Below are 22,095 nucleotides of genomic sequence, written 5' to 3' on the forward strand. Positions count from 1 at the left end.
GCTCACCTTGCACCACCAGCCGTGTTCTCCCCACGGCGCTGCCCGCGCTGTTCCGGGCGAGGCAGAAATAGTTCCCGGCATCCTCTGGGCTGGCGTGGGTGATCCGCAGCTCTCCAGTGGGCAGGACCTGGGTACTCGCTCCTGGATTTGTGGGGAGGAAACGGGGGGCTGGTGGCTGGGGCGGCAGGACCACCGAGGAGGGGCAGGAGGGCCACTTGGCCATGCTGTTTGACCAGCAGCAAGGGTGGGGGCACAGAGTCCCAGAGCCCAGCTAGGCTGCCCCCTCCCCAGCCTCCCCACTCCGGCACGGATGTTCAGATAGAGTGTCACACTCTGGCTAGTGAACACAGACGGTGGGCAGGGGGAGAAGAAGACACCCGGGCTTTCTGGGACCTTCCAGCAGGTCTGCAGAACTCCCCCCTCGCCCTGCCCACTACCCCCACCCTGCCCGGGGCAAGCAGGGGGATCCGAGGCCCAAACTGTTCTCCCCTGGCTGGTGCCGAGCAGACTCACCTGCAGGGATGCTGAGCCCCTCCTTCTGCCAGCTGATGCTTGGCCGGGGGATGCCTGAAGCCTCGCAAGGCAGCAGGACCTCCTCTGCCACCAGTGCCCGGACCACGCTGGGCAGAGGCTTCACCACAGGGGAGGCTGCAAGGGGACAGGGCCACAGAGGTCCCTGGGGGCACCTTTAATGCCCAGCCCCCTCCAACCAGGGGTGGGGGCCTGAGCACCAGAGAGAGAAGCCTCTACAAGGAATAGGGGATTCCTGAAATTGCAGCATGAATCAGAGGCAGGTCTGGGCATCTGGAATCTGGGGCCCTCCCCTCCCTACCCAGCCCTACCTGCCTCTAGCCCTCCACCTGCCAGGAGAGGCTTACCTTGCACGGTAAGGACCACGTGCTTGTGGGCCACACCCGCAGAGTTGCGGGCTGTGCACGTGTAGCGGCCGGTGTGGATAGGGAGGGCCTGCCCGATCTCCAGGGCGCCTGTGGGTGGCAACAGGACATGGAGAGAGCTAGGGACCCGGGACAGATGTCCGTTACCTCTCCCCACTGCCCTTGTGTCTCTCCTGCAGGCCACTCCACCCGCCTCCCTGCCCGTTTGTAAGCAGCAGGGGAAAACCTGGGTTCGAGGCCTGCCTGTATGTGCAATGAAGAATCAGACAGGACGGTCTCTAGAAACTTCCGGATGTGATGTCCTAGGACCTGCCACTGCCCTGCCCACAATCCCTGACCCACCCATACTTCCACGGGTCCTCACCCTGCTACCTTTGCTGTGTTCTGCTCAAAACTTGCTTCCTCCAGGAAGGCTTCCTGGATTACTGCTTTGTCCGTCTTCCCTCTGCCCTGTCTTCCTTAGTTTTGTCTTAGTCTTAGTCTGGTGCTCAGCGAACACCATTTTAATCCTCCTGGACCTCCCCATCCCCAGAGAGAACCAGAATCTCAGCTTTCTTTTACATGATGGGCTTCCCTATAACTGATTGACAGAAGAAAGGGTTCTGTTGCTTCAGAAGGGTTTGAAAAGCGCAGATCTGGCCAGTGGTGCTCAGGCTTTAGGATTTTACTCGCTCACCAATGAACAAGCAAATGTAATTTGGAGAATCCCCATAAAGTGGCCAACTTTTTTTTTTTTTTTTTGTAAAATGCTTTAAAAAAAATTAACATGTAATGTATTATTTGCCTGAGGGGTACAGGTCTGTGAATCATCAGGTTTACACACTTCACAGCTAAAGTGGCATTTTGACAAGCAAAGACATTTCAAAAGCATCCATCTACTATCACCTTGATTTCATGAAAAAAACTTCTAACACCAAAATATTAAGGGAAGTAAATTTTAGGGTAAAGGAAAATCCTTCTGATGAGACTCTCATGTAGCTATCATTTTCCTCACGTTGCCATGAAGCGGCACTGCTGTCAGCTCACATCAGGGAACCACTGACGGATACCAACACGCTAGCACATGAGTGGGGATGCTAAGGCCCAGAGAGGGTGTGGGGTTCCCCTAGGTCACACAGCAGGGAATGGCAGAGCCAGGCCAGGGCTCTCCATCTCGCTCTCCCACCGGGCTCCGAGGGTCTGCCTTTACACCCTCCGCCTGGTCCTCTCTGTCTCTGTTCTCCACGGCTCACCCTTACTTACCTGAAGGCAAGATACGGTAGCCATTCCCCCGCATCCCCAGCTGGGCGCCAGCCTTGCTCCAGGACACGACCGGGGCTGGGACACCCGTGCTGTGACATGTGAGGACCACAGGGGCCATCTTGGTCACGGTGAAGTCCGTCTGGTCATCGGCAATGGTGGGAGGCACTGTAAGGCAAGACAAGGCTTGACGCCCTACCAAGGTCCACAGGGGACCACATAGCCACGGGGCCAGGTGAATGAGAACTATTGACAGAGACTAAGACATAGGTGACATTAGTGATGGAGGGCCAGGGAGGGAGGGGCGAGAGAGGAGAGGTCACATTCACTTGGGAAGTATTTTTTGCTGGACTTGGGGGTACCCTTATGAACTGCTCTCTGTAGGAATAGGAGCTAGGTCTCTCCAGAGCAGTATACAGGAGAAGGGAGCCTTCCCAAGAGTGGGGGAGGCCAGAGAAGGCCTCCGGGGAAAGTGCCATTTAACCTGAGATATAAAGGGAGAGCAAGGACCCGCTGGGTGAAGGGCAAAGGGAAGTGCTCAGAACAGAGGGAACAGCATAAGCAGAGGGAACGGCATATGCAAAGGCCCTGAGGTGAGGAACTAAAAGCTAAGCAGCATGACCAGATCCCAGAGTGAGGTAGGCCTTGGGGTGAACTGAACCTGAGGGTTAGGGGAGGTGGTGGTTGGCTGGGCCATCATGCACAGGACCCTGGGGACTCGGGTGACACTTTGCATTCTATTCTGAGTGCAGTGGGCAGCTGCGAAGGGAGAAATTTTCACCAGAGTGATGGCAAGGTCAGATTACGGTTTAGAATAATCTGGATTGGGGAGCGCACTCTCCGGAGAGCTCCTACATGCCAGGATCAGTGTTAGAGTCTGCATCAGGCTCTAGCCTACTCTAGTCTGCATGAGGCTGGGTGGGGTCAGGAGATGCCCATGATGTCCCCATCCGCTCTCTCCTTCTTCCTGTTCCAACGTACCCTGGACGGTCACTTGGTAGAGCCTGCGGGCCTCGCCCATCTCATTGCTCACCACGCACTCAAACTGGGCTGAGTCCTGGGGGCCGGGAGCTGCCAGGAGCAAGGCATTGGAGGGCAGGAGCCTGGGATGGACAGACAGACAGTCGGCCGGCTGCGACCAGCCTGCCCGGCAATCTGGATGCAGGGGACCGGGTGTCTCAAGACTGATTTCTCCCCTGGTATCTGTCCCCCTCCCCCCACCCTGCTCGGAATCTAGAAATTCCTTCTAGAAGTTTCTACTCTTAAAGATGTGGGCAAGTTAAATTTTCATCCTTGTGTTTCTCTACCACCCTCTATGTTTTCTTCTGAAACCAGCAGTTCTGACAACTTCTGCGATAGTGATCACATCCAAGTCCCTTATCAGAATGGCTTGTGTTAGTGGGGCACCTGCTGTAGAGGACAGCTCCATGCTGGCCTGGCACAGGATACAACAGATGACTAGAGAATTAAGTGGTGAACGGATCCCTTTAATGTGCCCGCGGACCACTGCATGACCTGCTGCCTTTGAGAAATGGGAAGACTAGTATCTGGGTTCGGCTGAACCCAGGTCTCCAGGCACTGACCTTGTTAGGTTCCAGCAGCTGTGATGGTGTTAAACCCCTTGTTGGGCATCTCAGTGAAGATCCTTCTAGACCCTTGAGGTCAGGACACAGATCCTGGCACTGGCTTCATTGAGAACCCAAGTGCCTCCCTGCCTTGTTTCTGACCGGCCTCCCTACCATGAAACGGGCACCCCCTTCCCCATCCTGAGGACCTCATGGTACCCCCCCCCCCCGAGGCCCAGCTCCGTACCGGTAAGCACCCTGCTGCAGGTGGAAATCCAGTTTCTGTCCATCCTTCCACCAGACCACCCGGGGCTTGGGGGAGCCGCTGGCCTCACAGGGCAGTGAGGCAGGAGTGTGAGCAGTGAGGGTCAGGTTGGATGGGCCCGGGCTGATGGCTGGAGGCTCTGGGGAGAGAGCAGTCACCAGGAAACAAGGGTGCGGGCTGGAGGCAAGGGCAGCGCACCCATCCTCCGAGGGCAGGGGAGAGGCAGGAGACACTCTGCAGGAATCTTCCAACAGGCTCCCTAATCTGGGGTGATGGGACCTTTGCTCGCCCCCACCCCCCGTTTGCCGGCCTCCTAACCCGCTCTCCCTGAATATAGCCCTCAGGGTCCCACTCCTCATCAGCCCTGCTCGAGGCCAGCGCCAAGCAGAGTGGCCTCCACCAAGTGAGAAGAGCTGAGACAGTCCGGTACAGGGATTCTGATGCTCTCCTTTCAAATTTTTCCTATCTTTCCCATTCAATGCAATAGTATAGCGTTACGTGTATGTGCCAAATGCATAAAATAAAGAGGCGTCTTTGAGTATGCATGTTCCCAAGTTCTACTCACAGGCTTCATTGTCAAGAACACTGAGAGACCATTGCTCTTGGCTCCCGACAGCAAGGAGGAACCCAGAAACCAGGCTGGACCCGGCCCAGACAGGGGATGGATGCTGAAGGCAAGGAAGCTTCCTGTCCTGTCCACTTACCGAAGACCTGGAGATCACGGCCTTGCCGATCGGAGCCTGCAGAGTTGGACGCAAGGCAGAGGTAGTGGCCGGCATCCTGGGCAAGGACTGGCCGGATCCTCAGGGAGCCCTCGGGCAGGACCTGCAGCCTAGAATAGAGGGAGGGGGTTGTCATGGAGACCAGCAGCCTAGGGAGGCCCTTGGAGGGGCTGGACCCTGGGGGCGGCTCCTCTGCCCCTGGCTTTCCTTGCAGAAAAGTGCTAGCTGCATCCATGAAGCCAAGGTTAGAGGAGGTCACGGCCATGGGCAGCTCCGCACATCAGGGGGCCTCCCGCGGTCCCACCTGGGCCCAACTTCTCCCTATGAGTCAGCAGGCAACAGCATCCAGATAGCCCCCCTTTTAAGCATGTCCCCCAGATCTGAGGACTGCCCCTTCCCAGGGCCAGCGGGACTGGGGGTGAGCTGGACTCAGGCTGGACCCGTGGGATATTCTGCTGGGATTGTCTGGCAGTTTTCAAGGCTCTGCAGGCTGCTTGAGCTCAGAAGCCATAACTTGGGGCCTGGGGGTGGGTGGGGGCATGTCTCTGCCATGTTACAGAGAAAGGTGTAGAAAATTGGCCTGAGAAAGAGACACACACACACACACACACACACACACACAGAAACAGAGATGATCAACCAAGAGTCAAAACCAGACAGACAGACACCTGGGGTTCTCGACACCCTCCACACCCCGGACAAGCCTATTTCTTGGGTTCCGGGAAGACCCACATGCTGGCCACACGGCCACCTTCCCATGCTAACTGCCCAGGCGGTTTCTGCTTAGAAGCCACCCCCGAGCCCCTTGCGGTCCCGGTCCCACCTAGGGCTGGCAGGATCCAAGGGGGCTCCGTCCTTCCGCCAGCTCACGAGGGGCGGGGGAGTGCCGTCCACCTGGCAGGGCAGCAGGGCCGTCTGGTTCACGGAGGCGTTCACCGTGGCCGGTCCCGGCTGGATGGTGGGCACCGCTGGGGGAGGGGCACGGAGGGAGTGGGTGCCGGGGTCTGCGGCCTGAGGAAGGGCCAGCGCGGGTGGGGGTGGGGGAGGTGAGGCCCACTCACTGTGGATGTCCACGTGGAAGGCCACGCTGGTGCTGCCCGCGGCGTTGTGGGCCGTGCAGCTGTAGTTGCCCCCGTCGGCCGTGCTCAAGGCCTGCAGCTGGAGGAACCTGCCGTCCTCCGGGAACTGGGTGTGGGTATCCGCCTGCAATGTCCACAGGGCGGAGAGAGGCTCGTTAGTGCTGGGCCAGCGCCAGCCATCCCCCAGGAACCAGGCACGGAGGACCAAGGAACCAGTGGGGCAGGCCCGTGGCTTAACTGACACCCCTCTGGGGGAAACAGGCTCCTGTGGGAGGGAATGAGTTCCTACCCCTGGGCTCTGCCCGTCCGGGACATTGCAGGGAGGCCTCAGGCCTGGATTAGGAGCTAGAGCTTCTAGAAGCCCTATAATCCTTGGTCCCGATTTCGGGGATGGGGGAAAGCACAGAGAACCTCGGTAACTAGCCCCGGGTCACCCAGCCACTGTGTGGAGCTCGGAGGTCTAATGGGAAGCACACAGAGAGGCATCAGAAGCCAGGGGGTAAGTCCCAGCCTTGCCTCAGTGTCCCCATCCAGAAGATGGGGGGCCACTCCTCAGCACTGAGGATCCAGGCTACAGGGTCCAGGGCCTGAGCAGCACAGAAGGTGGCGTCCCCGGGTCCCCAGCCTGGCACCCACCTGCAGCAGGATGCCATCCCGGTGCCATTCGATCTCGGGGGCCGGCTCCGCCTCTACTGAGCATTCCAGAACGAGCTGCCCTGGAGCCAGGCCGACCACGGAGCGGGGGCCTCGGGGCCCAATAATGTGGGGGGGACCTAGGCAGGCAGCAGAGAGGCTGTGAGAGACAGACCTGTCCCGGCAGCCCCATCTTACCTTCTTCTGCCTCGGCCCTGGCACCCCCTCCTTACCTTGAACCCTGACCCGGAAGCTCTTCTCAACTTCGCCAGCAGGGCTCTGGGCCAGGCAAGTGTACAGCCCAGCATCGCCCACCTGGGGACGGGGCAGTGTGAGCCTCTGCCTCCGGCCCCAGCCTGCCCAACCCCCGATCTGGTTTGGTTCCTCCACAACTGAGGACCAAGGATTCAGACTCAGGCTGGTTGAGTTGGCCACCCGGCCTTCCCCGATCATTCTCCTCTCTGGGATGCTTCTTTATGGCTAGGGCAAAGCCTGCCTCCTCCAGGAAGTACCCCTTGACTCCACCAGCTCTCCTCTTATTTCTGCATCAGCCTTGGCTTTGACCTGGCTGGGAACTCTTGAGGGCAGGGCCCAGGTGGGTGGTCTCCACATGCTCACCCCGCACAAAGGAAGAGCTCAGCCTAAAGGCCAAGTGCTACAGGGTCCTTCTCCTCCCCTGCCTCCCTTTCCCCCGGCCTCATCCCACAGAGAGGGGCCAGCAGCACCTGCACGCCCTCCACCCGGAGCTCCCTGTTGCTGTCCTCAGGCCTGCTCAGGGCCTGCCCGTCTTTATGCCAGGTGATGTTGGGCAGGGGGGTACCCCGGGCATCACAGCGGAGCTCCAAGGGGGAGCCGGGGGTCAGCGACAGCTCTGCAGGCTGGCCTGAGTCCTCGATGTGGGGGGGATCTGCAAGATACCCGGCCGGGGTTAGCCATGGCAGCTACATGCAGGGCACTGGGAGCTGGGGTCCATCTCCCACCCCCCACCATCTAGAGGCTGACCACAGATGGGGCCAAGGGCGCTAGAAACCAGGAGCCCCTTTGCATGGGCCAATTATTTGTGCTTTAAAACCAGCAAGCACACCGTATGGCAGGGGGTGGGGCGGGGGGAGACAGCTGACATAGCTCTTTCCAATATGGCACAAAATTTACAAAACTTCATGTTGAGACTTGGGGCTCTGCCTCTGGATTTCAGGGGTTCTTTGAGGGACAAAGAACTGCTTGAGGGACAAAGCTGAAGGGCGTGGCCCCAGGAGAATGAAGGGCCATGCAGCCCTTCTACCGCAAGGTCAGCATCCTGTATGAGACTACCTTGCCCCCAAAGCCAGCACCCAGGCGTCAGCCCCTGGGGAGATCCACCAGGGGCTCACCCCCCGCAACCTTCTCCATTGGTCCCCACCCGAGGCCCACCCTGCACCCAGGCCCAGAGAAGCTGGCCTTGTGGGCAGAGGACTCACCCATCACTGTCAGCTGGAAATGCCGCTTGGCTTCCCCCGCCTCACTCACGGCCACGCAGGAGTAGGTCCCCGAGTCACCAGCTCCCACTGTCTCCAGCTGCAGGCTGGGCCCCTGTCCCAGGCTCTGGGGCAACAAGGGCTCCCCATCCTTCATCCATGACACGAGGGGGAGGGGGCTTCCCTGGGCTTCGCAGGGAAGGACCACCGAAGAGCCACGGACCACCATCACGTCATTCTGGAAGTCCACCGGCTCCAGGACAGGGGGCACTGAACAGGGCAAGAGAGGGGCAGAGTCTCTTCATTTCATGGCAGGTCACGCTTGGACCTTCACACAGGCTGTCCCCACACAGGTCAGAATGCCCTTCTCCTGGACAATTCCTTCTCCTCTCCTGTCTTCAGCGTAGACCTCACCTCCTCCAGGAAGCCCTCCCTGAACTCCCCAGGCCAACTAAAGGACCCTCCTCTGTGTTCCCACCACTCCCTGTCCTTCCCCTGGTGTCACTAGTTGCCTGGAATCGTGATCACCTCTTTACAGAGCTGTTTCCTGCACTGCCCTCCTGGGGACAGGGGTCACCTCTGCTCACTGCTACATCCCGGTGCCTGGTAAGGCCCTGGCACACCACAGTGTCTTAATGGCTGCTCACGAGATGCATGAACGAGCAGCCAAACGAATCAAAGACTGAGTCTCTGTGTTCGTGCCCTAAGAGGCCAAAGGATGCAGTTATTCTCCAACACCCCCCCCCCCCAACGAGCGTCCCGGTCCGTACCGTGCACCTGCAGGGTGAAGTTCCTGTTGGTCACGCCGGCTGGGTTTGCAGCCACACAGGTGAAGACACCAGAATCCGCCAGCTGCACCTGGGAAATCCTGAACCCCCCAAGAAGGGTGGAGGGGAAAAGGGGGGGGGACTCCATCGAAACAGTTCCTCTCTCTTCCTGTCCCCCCCGACCCCCACTCTCCTCCCCTGATCAAGCGGCTGTCGGGAAGGGACTTTGCTTTGCCCTCAGCTCTATCCCGGCACCTGGAACTGCACCTGCAAAAGCCGGCGCTCCAAAAGGCTGAAGAATGGGTGAAGGCTTGCTCAGAAACCTTCTTGCAGGAAGCCTTCCCTGATTTCCCGCACCCCAGGGCAGGCTGAGTTGGATACAAGCAGGTGTCCTCACCTGGATCTGTGCCTCCCTCCCTGGGCTGTAAGAGCCTGAGGGCAGAGGTCCCTTTCATCTCTGGAGTTCTATTTGGGGCTAGGGGAAGGGGGACCCTCACTCTCCCCATCATAAACCTCTGTGTGTCTATATTATTTTTCTCTGAAAACCACTCCAAGGGGTTCTGAAACCCAAGCTACCTGAGGAGTGGGTGTGGGATCCGCCGGCCCAGGGGCCAAGGAGCCTGTTCCCTACCTGAGGGTGTGGCCAGAGCTGTGGAGGTGAGTGCGCTGGGACAGCGGGAGGGGCAGGCCGTCCTTCAGCCAGCTCACGCGGATGGGCGCGGAGCCCCGGACAGGGCAGGCCATGGTCACCAGCTCCCCGGGCCTGCTCAGCAGGGTCCCCGAGCTCTCGGCCCACTGCTCGATGGTGGGAGGAACTGGGGGTGAGCAGAGAGAAAAAGGGGGCGCAGAGGGGTTTAGGCAGAGGGTCTAGGTGGGGGAGATGGGCTCCTCTTGGGCCAAAGCCAGGAAGCACCAACCACCTTATATGGGGTTCTCAGACCCCAGGCTTCCGTCCGCATCTCCCCTACTCCCCAACTCTCCCGTCACAGCCCGTGGCTGGAGTGCTTGGGTCTCTGGTCTAAGAATGGGATGCAGAGGCCCAGAGAGGTCAGAGGGTGGCCTGGATCACAGTGCCGGCATGGCTGGGAGCGGGCAGGTCTCTTCATCCAGGCCCTGGCATCACCCTCCAGATGCCCCAGTGGCGGTCCCCCCCTTCCCCATGGCCAGGTCCCACAGCTCCTGGATGGCAGAGCCCCCGCCTCTCCTCGCGCCTCAGCTGCTCACCCAGCACGCTCACTGTGTGCAGCCTGGCGTCCTCCCCGGCGGCGTTGTGGGCCACGCAGGTGTAGGCGCCCGAGTCCTCCGCCTTCAGGCCCTTCAGCACCAGGCCGCTGCCATCCACGTAGAACCTGCGGGGGGACGGAGCGCCAAGGGCCAGCACGTGAGGGTCTGCAGGTGCTGCCTGGGGCCCCGGGTGGGCCCGGGTCAGGCCTTACCGGAGGTGGGGGCCTACGCCCTGGTCCAGTGGGCCACCGTCCTTCAGCCAGGTCACGTCGGGCGGCGGATGCCCGTCCACCTCGCAGTCCAGCCGCACCTCCTGACCCTCCAGGACACTGTGCTCCTGGCTGGCACTCGAGCTCCGGATCTGGGGGGCCTCTGTGGCAGGCACTGTGGTGAGGCCTGGGGCCTGGTGTGGGCTGGGACAGGGGCAGGATACATAGGGGGCGCAGGGCGCAGACCTACCGAGCACGGCCACCACAAAGTCCTTCCGGGCCTCGGCCTGGGCGTTCTCGGCCACACACGTGTAGGTCCCAGCTTGGGCAGGCTGCACGCGACTCAGCTGGAGGCGGCCCCCGCGGGAGACCACGCCGTGCGCCACGCTGCTCTCTGGGGGGTGCAGAGACGTGCCAGGCCCTCACCGGCTCCAACCCGTCCCCTCCCCCAGGTGCCACCACTGGGCCCAGACACAACAGTCTCATGACTCGCCTGAGCAGGTTCCCCTCCCCCACACTCACAAGACCCTTGGAACCTTTGCATCACCCGCTGGCCTCTTGGGCTCACAGGGAGACTGAGGCCCAGACAGGGGCAGGGTCTCTTGCCAACTCTATCACGACCTTCCTTAGCTGGGTCTCTGATTGTTCTGTGCCTTGGAGCCCTTCTCTAGTTCCTTCCACTGGGGACATTTCTTGCCAAGATGTCGCTCTCACTTTAGTGTCCAGGAATCGCTCCTCTTCCTGCGGACACTTGGGCCCTCCCCACCCCCACCCCACCACCACCTCCCAAGGCTTCCAATCAGGGTGAACCAGCCACCCACTGACTGCTTCCTGGTCCCCATGCAGGTCCTGCTAGGGGCACCCCAGGGCCTCTGCTCAGGCTGCACCCCCGCCCCAGGCTGGCATGGCCCCCATTCTCTCCAGCTACACTTCTGCCTGAGCCCAGGCCGGGCCACCCCCCAACCCCAGGGCCTCACTGGCACAGCCCATCTCTCAACACGAAGGCTTCTGAACAGCTACTGAGTGTCTAGCTGTGAGTTTGGGGTTCGAAGCCAAGTAAAGCTCAGCTCCTGTCCTCAAGGGGCTCCATGTGCATCAGAGACAGCGAGACACGCATGATCCTGCGTGATCAGCCCCAAGAAGCCCCCGACAGAGCCTGGAGGGGTCAGGCACGTCTTTGGAGGAAGCAGATCCCAGCTGGACTAGGCGGGTGTGAACGGCCAGTGGAGGGGCTCAGGGGGGTCGGGGTAGGTATTTCGGGGAGGAAAGCGCATGTGTCAAGAAAGGAGGTGGAGAACGCGGCCCAGAGTGGCTCCACCACCAATCCGAAGAGAAAGGACTATGTACGCCCCACGCACTCCCGTCCCCAAACCTTCCCGGCACACTATTCACTGCCCTGGGGGTGGGGGCATCCCTGTCCACCAGCAGATGACAGGACTAACCAAGGACGATACAGGCACACAGTAGAAGAGTCAGCCATAAAAAAGAATGAAAAACATTTAATATATTTTTAAGATTTTGCTTATTTATTTGACAGACAGAGATCACAAGTAGGCAGAGAGGCAGGCAGAGAGAGAGAGAGAGAGAGAGAGAGAGAGGAGGAAGCAGGCTCCCCGCTGAGCAGAGAGCCCGATGTGGGGCTCGATCCCAGGATCCCGAGATCATGACCTGAGCCAAAGGCAGAGGCTTTAACCCACTGAGCCACCCAGGCGCCCCAAAAAACATTTAATTTAAGAGAAGGAATGTGGAATGGACACACGCTATGACAGGGATGGACCCCAGAAACAGCAGGCTAAGTGGAAAAGTGAGACCCAAAAGGCCACTTATTGCATAATTCCTGTGACATGAAATATCCAGAACAGGCAAATCTAGAGAGACAGAAAACGGGTTAGGGCCTGCCTGGCGCAGGGGTTAGTGGGAGGTTTGGGCAGAAACAGGGGGTGCAAAGTAATGGGTAAGGGGTTGCCTTTTGGGTGGGTTGTGGGGAAGGTCTGCAAATATAGTCAAAATGATGGAATTACAAGCTTTAAGTGGGTAAATCGTATGGTATATACATCTTGATAAAGCTGTTGTTGAGACAGGGAGAGGGGGTCAGGGGAGGGACAGACAGACAGAGAGAAAGACAGACAGACAGACAGAGAAGGGCTTGTGGGAGTAGCTGAGAGATCTGGGTCCGTGAGGTCCAGTGTGGGGCAGGGGGAGGTGGCTGGCTGGGCCCCACGGGGCCTCCCGGGCTGTGGTTCTGAGGACTATGGCCTGAAGGCTTTCAGTGGACAAGGAACCCCCTCAGAGCTGCACTTCGAGACCCCTTCCTCACTGTGTGGAGACAGCACTGGAGGCTTGGAGTGGGCCCAGCACCAGTGTGGGGGCTGCTGCCCTCACGAGGCAGGGGGACCGCGGTGGCCGGAATGGGAAAGGCTAGGGGCAGAGAGCTGGCTGGCACCAGAGGTATTTCCCCAGCTGACAAGAGGAGGTTCTGCTGGGACCCCAGGGTGGGAAGAAGGCCAGACAGGGATGAAGGCCTGGACAGAAGGTGACCAGCAGCTGGGCTGGACAGAGCTGCATTCCGGGAGGAGAACAGCTTTGGAGGCCAACGCCAAGCCTGGGGTCAGGCCGGCTGGGTCCCCAGCACCTACCCTGCATCCGTCCACCTCGTGGAAGCTGACCGGGGCCATAAACACAGGGAGCCTTTGGGCCCCCGCGGGAATGGCTGTCAGCATTGGGATTTCAAGGGCCAGCAGGGTTGAAGACAAACGGGGTGTGACAGGCGGGACATTGCCGCCTTCGATTTTGCTGAGAACTGTGACCACCAGCACCTCTTCCCCTTTCGCGGTCACGGCAGCACAGAAAGGAATATTCGGCGCCGAAAAGACGCGATGGACTCACCGACAGGCATTCTGTCCTTCAGCCAGCTCACAGCAGGTGCGGGGACCCCGGTCACGTCACAGCTCAGGACCAGGGGGCTCCCGGCCACCTGGCTCACTTTCTCTGTCTTGGGGTTCTCAAACACTGGGGGCTCTGCGGGAGACACACCCGATTGCCACAGTCCTGACTCTGCAGCTCCCTTCCTTCCACTTGGGCACATTAGGGACACCCCACCAGCTCTTCCTTCTGGTTGGTAGTTGACACTTTATACTTTGCCACTGTACGCTTTGTACAGGTTGTTTTAGTCACCGGTGTAAATAGAATCTGCGTCTATTTCAAAACATTTACAAAGCAGGGTCCAGAGGGGTCCACTCAGCCCAAGGATGGCGAGCGCATGGCTAATGTGCCGGTAGCTCTCACTCAGCCTCTGCCGGGGCAGACATCACTAATCGATCTAAACACTCCCTCCTGCTTGGCTAGGGGAGGCCACGCAGCCCAGGCAACCACAACGAGCGGAACAAACGTGGCTGTGCTCAGGATGCATCCTCTGTGTTCTCAGCGACCAGACCCTCCCCCTTCCCACTGCTCATCAGTGTAGCCATCAGAAGGCTTTAAACAGCACACCTAGCGTCGGTAATTTTCAACAATGGCCTGCATTTTGGCTCCCAGTTGGACCCATTCACTGCTCACCTGGTGGGGAGGCCACTGGCTTTGCCTTTGGGGGCAGAGAGCCGGTGTCCCCTGCCCACCGCCCTGTCCTTCCCAACTTGCCCAGCAGCTTAGATGAGTGCAGGGTCGCTTGGGTAAAACTGTTTCTCATTGTCCCTGGAAGCCTGCAGTGGCCAGCTCCTTACGTCCCCACGGATGGGATGCAACCCGAGGAGACAGATACAAGTCCCACATCCCTCGCTTGAAACAAAAAAGCTCACTCTCTCGTCCTGTTCCTTTCTGCTTCCCATGAGCTAGGAGGGAATGCAGGTGGCCAAGGGCAACACCCTGAGGACGGGTGCAGATCAACCGGACAGAATGATCCTGAATCCCCAAATCACCACTCAGTCATTTACTTACCACTCCGTAGGCCCTGAGCTATCCGCCAGCTTGGACACTCACCCCTGGCCTTTTGCACGAGAGAGGTAACATTCTCTCTCATTTAATCCACTATGTTTTGAGATCTCTTTGTTACACAGCGGACTCTATACTCTAACTGAACAGCTGACCCCAAGCAAATGCGGCTGAGCCTTCACCCCTTGCTTCCCTACGTGAGCTTCCCCTCACCCCCGCCCCTCCGGAGCCATGTCCAATCCCGTGCCGTCTGTGCTCCATCCTTGGGCTGATGGAACGGGCCTCCCCTGGGGCTCCAAATGGTGGTGACATGGCCCCAGGACTCCCAACAATCTGATTCCTGGGGGATCTCCTCCCGGGGCTGGCATGTGAGGCTCGTGCCCAGCACTTTATAGATAAGTTCACGGCAGCCCATCGACTGAACGCTTCCCATATAGTAAGAGGCAGTGCTGCATTCGCTCCTTCGACTAAAGACAACCCTGAGGCTAGAAGCAGGCGAGGCGGTGTGCTGAGCCCCGGAGCAGGTCACGGGCCGAGTGCTGTTCTGATCCTGGTCTTTTCAGTGCTGAATCCTATGCCCTACACACTCAGGGCTGTTGCCTCTTTCTAGCAACTGCCCTTCCCACCCTGGGAAGCCCCGTGTGCTGCTAGGGGTCCCATGGCAATGCGCTCAGGCTGGTCCCCAGCTTACCCTGGACAGTGAGAACAAATGTCCGCATGGCCTCCCCGGCCGGATTGCTGACTTTACAGCTATACAGCCCTTTATCCAGCACCTAGGGCAAAGAGAGCACGTGGTGATGGTGTACCCGGAGCTGGGATTGGGGTACCCAGGGCTCCCCCAAAACATCCAGGCCACAGAACCTTCTGGACAAGGGACTTCCCAGATAGGCTGGTTCTGCCTGGGAAGCCATAGGAGATAGGACCCCCTGGCCTTCCCCCAAGAACTTCGAGAAGCAGGAGGGCTGTTGGGAGGTGAGGGCACAGGTTCCAGACCCCCATCCTCCCCTGGGCCTGCACGCCAGCCGAGCCTGGAGGAAAGTCCCTCACTGTGGGGATGGCGCTGGGCCAGGAGAGAGGAAGCCAGTGCCGTTTCCCAGAAGAGCAGCCGATTGTGAGTCTCATCCACACCAGGGAGGGTGGGCAGAGCCAACTCCCAGAATCGCAGCCAGAGGGGCCGGGGAAAGGCTTCTAGATCCCAGGCAAGCAAAGGCAGGTGATAGGGAATGGACCTGCTCAAGATTAGCTCAGAACCAGACTGGAGTCCTGCTCTCTTCTCATGGTTCCTGCCCCGGAGACCACTCGACTCGGGGTGAGATCCTGCGGGCCTCGGAGGCAGCAGTCCCCACACAGGGCCACACGGCTCCCCAGTCCCACCTCTCCGGCTCACCAGGACCGGGACCCACAGCCACGCACAGCCGCCCATGCCACGCGCTGCTCACCTGGGCATCCCGGATCTCCAGCCTCTGCCCCCCCAGCAGAGCCTGGGTGCGCTGTGCCAGGACCAGGGGCTGCCCGTCCTTGAGCCAGGTCACGGTCGGCTTGGGAAGTGAGTCGGTCTCACAGCTGAGGATGGCTTTGTCCCCGGCCCGGACTGCGATCGCATCCTGGGGGCCGCTGGGAGGCCGCCTGAAGGTGGGGGGAACTGGGGCAGCAGGTGAGTGGAGTAAGGCACGCCGTAGAGAACGGCTGGCGGAGGCTCACGGTGTCACATGGTCATGGTGGAGCGCCCCCACCCCCCCAGCCCAGGGATGGCATAGACCCAGGGAGTTGGAGGCAGAGTCTAGTCTGGGTCAGTGCGCCAAGGACCTGCTGGGTGACCTCGGAAAAGCCTCCTCCTACGTTCTCTGGGCCTCAGCCCCCTAGATGGGGAGATGCTCTGATGGCCCTCCCGAGCACTTCCCAACACAGGGCAGGCCCCAGATGGACTTGAGCCCTCCCTAGGGGTCCCCACAGCCCACGTCCCTCCAGCAGACCAGTGCAGAGGTCCTCCACCCCTGGCTCTGAGCGCACGGGGCCTGGCACACACACAGTAGGGAACGCGAATACATCAATCAGACCCAGGGCTAAAAGGAACCTTCCAGTGAGTCCTGCCTCGTGACAGCTTGGGCCAGCTTTTCCCCAAGAGGACTCTGAAGACCAGGAGCCTGGAAACTGGCTCCAGGCTGAGAACCTCTGATCAATCAGGCTTGGGAAGGGCCTCGGCTAGGCTGGCTCCCATGGCTGTCCCGCTGTCCCCTCCTCGACTTCACAGGTGGGAAGCCTGAGGCTCCAAGAGGGAGAGTAACTGGCCCAAGGTCACGGAGCCAATACGTGCCCAACTGAGTCTGAAACACAGTGAGTCCAACTCTCCAGACCAGGTCTTCCCAGCATGCTGAGCAGAGAACATGGGCATCCCAGCTTCTCCAGGGCCCGCTGCCCCTCTCCTGGCCATGCTGCCTTAGGGGGTGAAGCTGAGGGCTCCCTGAAGGAGTGGGGGACAGTGGAGTTTGGGGGACAGACAGGACGTACCCAGCACGCTGAGCTGCACCAGCTTCTGGTCCTGGCCGGCAGCATTGAGGGCCTCACATGTGTAGGTCCCAGAGTCCGATGGCTGTACCCGGGCCAGCTGCAGCGTGTGGGTGCCTGGTGGGGGAACCGGCCTCTTACACCAGCGAGCAGGCCCCAGGCCCACAGCCCTCCAGCCTTTCCAGATTCCCCATCCGGTCCCAGGTTGGAGGAAGTAACTCTGACCTCCCACCTGGCTTCAGGCCGGGCTCCGAGCCTCAGTTTACCTACCAGGAAGGAGGAAGACGTCTTTTCCCAGGGAGAGGGGCTGGCTGTCCCGGGACCACGTGACCTCAGGGCTCGGGTGAGCATGGACGTCGCAGGATAGGGAGATGCTGCTGTTGATGATGGCAGTGACCTGCTCCGAGTTTGGACCTGTGATGCGTGGAGGGGCTGTCCCCACAACCGCCAGGAGAAAGAAATGTCCATGAGAATGCATTCCCACAGTGGGCCGAGAGCCACAGCGTGGAACTTGGCTTCGAGAAGCTCCTGGTGCCTTGCCTTGGTTCATCTTTGAACAAGGCCATGGACCAGCCCCCGTGTGTCATAACTGCCTCACAGATGAGAACACGGGGCTCAGAGATCAGAGAGGGAGAGTCACCATCCCAAAGCCACACAGCGGATCAGTAGCAAAGCTGAAATATCAATTCAGGCTCATGTCCTAGACCCGGAGTGCTCCACGCGGTCATCCCCGTCCCTGAGGCCACAGCTGCCCCACATCTGGAGGCAGAGCTCGAGGCCAACGAGATGGAAACCCCCTACCGGGTGGCCTCTGTGAGCTGTACATTTGGGCTGGCCTCCTGCTTGGCCGGAAGGTCGGTCTGGGGAGCGTGTCAGCCCCACGCCAGCAATAGAATAAGTCTCAGTAACAGTGCTGTAAGGCCTCAGAGGAGTCGTTCCCTGGCGGCCTCCGACGTTGCTTAAAATCATCTGGAGTGGGCCTGCAAGAATCAGGGTCCCTTCCCTGTCCCAGGAGATGGCTGGTGCCAGCCAGGGTCACCCATGGGGCACATGGGCCCAGAGCCCAGGACGCTGGAAGCAAGGAGGCGGTGCCTCTCCGGGCGGGAAGAGGGGCCAGGTCTGCCCACAGGGTTAACTGGGGAACGGGCCACGGCCAGCCCAGAGCCCCCCTGAGCTGGAAACCCCCAGGGGCCACTGCTCAGCCCAGCTCACCTTGGACCCTGAGGGTGAAGAGCTTCTCCGAGGAGCCCGCCGGGTTCTCGGCCACACACATGTAGCTGGCGGCATCAGCCACCTCCGCCGTGGACACCTGCAGAGGCAGGGAGAAGGTGCCTGGGACACCCCACAGGCCTGCTGGCTCTGGGGTTCCCCCAGGAAGTACCATGAGGGCTCCCGCCCCCAGAAGGCCGGCCACCTCTGTCCTCATGGAGCAGTGCTCGGGGGTTCCGCGGATAGGCACACATTGCCTGCCACATCCCCCAAGGGCTCTCTGTGACCTTCGGGGCACAGTGTGAGGTTGACATGGATGATTCCCTGTAGTAAACTACGTGGTGACAACAGTGTCCCCCCGGCCCCAAACAGTCACTCGGTGCTGTACTGGGCTCTAGGAGGAGGTGCATATGTGTCCTTTCTGGGTGCTAAGTGCAGCCCCGTGTCGCCAGCAAGCTGAATTTCGATTACTCGGGGGGCTGGGTTCAATCCCGGCTGCTCCAACGTGCTTCCAGGCAAAGAGCCTCGTTTGGCAGATAACGGCAGCTCCTTGGTTCCTGGACAAGCAGGACCGAGTCACAGCAGTTGCTGCCTTTAGCCCAAGCTGGAGGACGCCCTGACCTGTAAGACTTGCCCGTCCTCTAGGACCTGCAGCCGTGGGCTCGGGGAGAAAGGCAGCCCGTTCTGGAGCCATGAGATGCTGGGCATGGGGTTGCCCAGGGCCGGGCAGTGCAGGCTGACGGTGCTGCTGGCGTTGACGGTCATCTCTTCCACCAGCTCCTCCGTGTCACCCAGGATCACAGGTGGGGCTGCGGGGGGCCGGGAAGAGCAGGGTGAGGAGCAGGCAGCCTGCCTGGGAAAGGCCCCTGAGGTGAGGGTGAGCAAGGAGGGCAGAGCAGCACATGGTGCCAGGCTCCGGCTTAGGGCGGCTGGTGCCCTCCTCCCCGCCGCCTCTTGCCCTACTCCCTCCACCTCCGGGCCCAGATGCAGCGAAGAAATCTGGGGCACTGGGAGGGCCGGGATTTGCTCAAGGTGATACGGCTAGAAAGCGGCCCACTTGGAATCTGAACCCAGTCCAAGCTCGCACAGCCTCCGTGATCCACCTCCCAGTACGGCGGGACTGAACGTGCCCTTTGCCTTGACCCCGTCAGCAGGGAGGCCCCCGTGGGGCCCGCCAACCGAAGCCCTCCAGCCCCAAGCTGGCCACTCACTCAGCACAAGCAGCTCGTAGTGCAGCCAGTCCTCGCCCGCCTCGTTGGAGGCCTTGCACGAGTACCTGCCGGCGTCCTCCGCACGCGCCAGGGGAATCTGCAGGACCCGGCCTCCTGCGGGGACACGGGACGGACACCTGAACGAGGGGACGGAGGCAGCGGACCCCGAAGACATCACTGCCCCACCTCCTCTGTGAAACGGAGAGAATCAGCCTGCCCTGCCAGGCCCTGGGCTGAACATTTTCCTGGCCTCTGCCACTGGTGCTACTCCTCCTCCCATATTACAGATGGAAGAACTGAGGCTTCCCAAGAGTGCCCAGCAGCGCTGAGCTCGGCTCCCGTGAAGACAGAGGGAGGGGGCAGAGAGCCGGGCAAATGTCCAGGGGTGGGCTTTTGGGAAGCAATGAGGCAGCTCCTGGGCTGTGGTGATCGGGGTTAGCAGATGTCCCCTGGGCCCCTCTGCGATCAAGAGAGAGCTAGGGCCAGACCCTGGCATCTCTGTGGGGCTAGCGGTGGTCTCCAGTGGACCCGGGTTAGGGTCATCCTGTGTTCTGGATTCTGGGTTGGGGGATCGCTGGCCCCGGCTGCCGTGTACTTGTGACCAGGGTTGGGACTGGGAGCTCATGACCTCCAGAGCCGGGGACAGTAGTGGGATTGGAGAAACAACAGCTGCATTTGGGGGGGTCCCTTGACATGTGATATTAATCTACGGTAAGATTCAAAATTAAGGTTCCCTTGTGACCACTATGTGCCCATGATTAAGGGTCAGCGGCCGGGTCAGAGGTCAGCGGTGGGGTTGGAGGGTAATGCTAGGAGGACGGGGGCGGGTCAGCGGATGACTGGGATTAACCTCTGGTCGGGAGCTGAGGTAGGAATCAGCATGTGACCGAGCTCACTGTGTACCCAGAATCTGGATCGGTGCTCGGGTCCAAGGGCAGTGGCCAGGGTGAGAGGTCAGTCAGAGGTTTCTGACAAACAGCTTTCAGTAAGCATTGCCTCTTCGCCATCTCCAAGAGGCTGCCATCTTTTGCAAGCACCAAAGTACAAACCTTGGAATGACCCTGTTTGTCCAGAGGCCCATGCAAACACCCCGCCTCCACCCCCAGCCGGCCCCACCATGGCTCCAGGCCTGGCAGGATCTGGCGCAGATCCTAAGCTAAAAGGTCACGGAGTCCCGGCCCATGAGAGGACACGGGGCTCTACGCCTGGAATCCCCCCCCCCCCCCCACAGTGTGGTCCTCATGAGATCTTACTAAAGGGACGGGCTCCCCCTGCCGAGAAAGACACCGGCTTTGGCTGGTTATCCCGGGACATTACAGAGCTGGAGGCGGGCACGGCCCAGGTGAGAACCTTGGGCCTAAAAACCAGAGGCAAAGGGGGACCCCGTTCTTGCCTGGAAATAGGCAAAGAGCAACTAGCCCGGGTTTGCAAAAGGCAGCCGAGGCCCAGAGTGGTCGCATGGCCTGCCCGTGGTCACACAGCCACACAGCCAGCAGGACACGGGAGAGCTCCAAGACTCGTAAGGACAGTAAAGGAGCCCAGCTCCGAGGCGGGTGAACCCTGATCTCTGCCCGCCAATGCCCGACCTCCCTGTGCACCCTAAACTACCTTGCAGAACAGACACCCCATCTGTGGCCGAGAGGGGCTGGTCCTCCCTGTACCAGGTGAGCTCCGGCGGGGGGATGGCGTTGGTGTCACAGTACAGGTAGGCGGGGTTGTTCTCCACAACTTCCCGGCGTTCTGTCACCCCGCCCCAGGCCTCCTCTTCTTCCCTGGACAGGATCTCGAAGGCTGCACTCGCATCGTCCAGTTTCTGGAACATGGGGGGCACTGGGGCAGGGGGCAAAGCCATTAGAACACACAGCCAAGGGATGGGGACTCGTCTCTGCTCAAGGAGAGCCTGGGCTGGCCTCTGTCGGGTGTGGAAATCTCACGGTTAGAGCAGATCTCTTAGGTCAAGGCGGTTTTTAAAATCACTCATTCTTTCCGCCAGTGTTTACTGAGCAACGACTATGCTCGGCACCAGGGTAAGGTTTCTGCCCTCTATGGCTTATGTCCAGCAGCCTCAAAAGACACCCCATGATGTGCTGACCCCTCGCCGAGGAGGAAGCCAGATCCTAAGTTTCAGCCAGAGTTGATGGGAGCACAGAGGCACAGAACCATCGGCTGTCAGAAGTGCTGGGGGCCCCCGAGGCCACCTGATCTGATGACCCACATTTTACCCAAGTAAAACCAAGACCAGGGGGAGGGCGATGATGGCCTCAGGTCACAAAGTCAGCTAATAGGAGAGCCCGGCCGGGGGTCTGGAGTAAAGCACACCAGGCAGCGATGAGAAAGGGAAGGAGCCGCCAGGAACAGAGTCCTCTTGCCAGATTCTTCCAGACGCATAGACGCCTCCCTCCCCCAGCTGGGCCGCCCCCCCCCCCCGTTCCCACCGGCCCCCACACACCCTGGATGAGCACATTGAAGTCCTGGTCATCCTCGCCAGCCACGTTGCTGGCTACACACAGGTATCGGCCTGAATCCGAGACCTGTGTGGGCTGGATCTGGAGCAGCCGGCCTTCGCCCAGGACGCGGAGCCGCGGGTTGGGAGTCACGGGCTGGGGGTGGGAGGGGGGAATGATCAGAAATGAGGGCCAGGGGCGCCTGGGTGGCTCAGTGGGTTAAAGCCTCTGCCTTCGGCTCGGGTCATGATCTCAGGGTCCTGGGATCGAGTCCCGCATTGGGCTCCCTGCTCAGTGGGGAGCCTGCTTCCCCCTCTCTCTGCCTACTTGTGATCTCTGTCTGTCAAATAAATAAATAAAATCTTTAAAAAAAAAAAAAAAGAAATGAGGGGCCAAAAGGACCCCGAGCAGCCTCCATATATATGTGTGTGTATTTTTAAGATTCATTTATGTGATAGAGAGCACAAGTGTGGAGGGACGGAGACAGAGACGTGGACTCAAGCGGATCGCAGAGCCTGATGCAGGGCTTGAGTTCAGGACCCTGAGATCAAGACTGGAGCCCGGGCGCCTGGGTGGCTCAGTGGGTTAGGCCGCTGCCTTCGGCTCGGGTCATGATCTCAGGGTTCTGGGATCGAGTCCCGCATCGGGCTCTTTGCTCTGCAGGGAGCCTGCTTCCTCCTCTCTCTCTCTCTGCCTGCCTCTCTGCCTCCTTGTGATCCCTCTCTGTCAAATAAATAAATAAAATC

At 60.0% G+C, this 22,095-nt stretch overlaps 1 protein-coding gene across 1 annotated transcript in view; it reads right to left on the reverse strand.

Moving 5' to 3' along the window:
• Positions 1-22,095, reverse strand: part of HMCN2 (hemicentin 2) — a 144,235-nt gene that overhangs the window by 25,886 nt on the left and 96,254 nt on the right. The window contains exons 53-80 of the mRNA XM_059141359.1: positions 21,355-21,505; positions 20,514-20,735; positions 18,906-19,019; positions 18,316-18,503; positions 17,698-17,794; positions 16,756-16,917; positions 16,489-16,602; positions 15,420-15,622; positions 14,672-14,753; positions 12,940-13,071; positions 10,304-10,447; positions 10,057-10,216; positions 9,845-9,969; positions 9,252-9,435; positions 8,624-8,721; positions 7,857-8,123; positions 7,125-7,306; positions 6,633-6,714; positions 6,403-6,539; positions 5,749-5,890; positions 5,511-5,655; positions 4,670-4,797; positions 3,948-4,104; positions 3,117-3,238; positions 2,139-2,303; positions 879-986; positions 514-648; positions 7-141 (exon numbers count right to left, since the gene is read on the reverse strand). Of these exons, the coding sequence (XP_058997342.1) occupies positions 7-141; positions 514-648; positions 879-986; positions 2,139-2,303; positions 3,117-3,238; positions 3,948-4,104; positions 4,670-4,797; positions 5,511-5,655; positions 5,749-5,890; positions 6,403-6,539; positions 6,633-6,714; positions 7,125-7,306; positions 7,857-8,123; positions 8,624-8,721; positions 9,252-9,435; positions 9,845-9,969; positions 10,057-10,216; positions 10,304-10,447; positions 12,940-13,071; positions 14,672-14,753; positions 15,420-15,622; positions 16,489-16,602; positions 16,756-16,917; positions 17,698-17,794; positions 18,316-18,503; positions 18,906-19,019; positions 20,514-20,735; positions 21,355-21,505 (4,081 nt within the window). The remainder of the gene's footprint in view (positions 1-6; positions 142-513; positions 649-878; positions 987-2,138; positions 2,304-3,116; positions 3,239-3,947; positions 4,105-4,669; positions 4,798-5,510; positions 5,656-5,748; positions 5,891-6,402; positions 6,540-6,632; positions 6,715-7,124; positions 7,307-7,856; positions 8,124-8,623; positions 8,722-9,251; positions 9,436-9,844; positions 9,970-10,056; positions 10,217-10,303; positions 10,448-12,939; positions 13,072-14,671; positions 14,754-15,419; positions 15,623-16,488; positions 16,603-16,755; positions 16,918-17,697; positions 17,795-18,315; positions 18,504-18,905; positions 19,020-20,513; positions 20,736-21,354; positions 21,506-22,095) is intronic.

The sequence above is a fragment of the Mustela lutreola genome, chromosome 12, assembly GCF_030435805.1.
Source record: "Mustela lutreola isolate mMusLut2 chromosome 12, mMusLut2.pri, whole genome shotgun sequence".
Lineage (NCBI taxonomy): Eukaryota > Metazoa > Chordata > Mammalia > Carnivora > Mustelidae > Mustela > Mustela lutreola.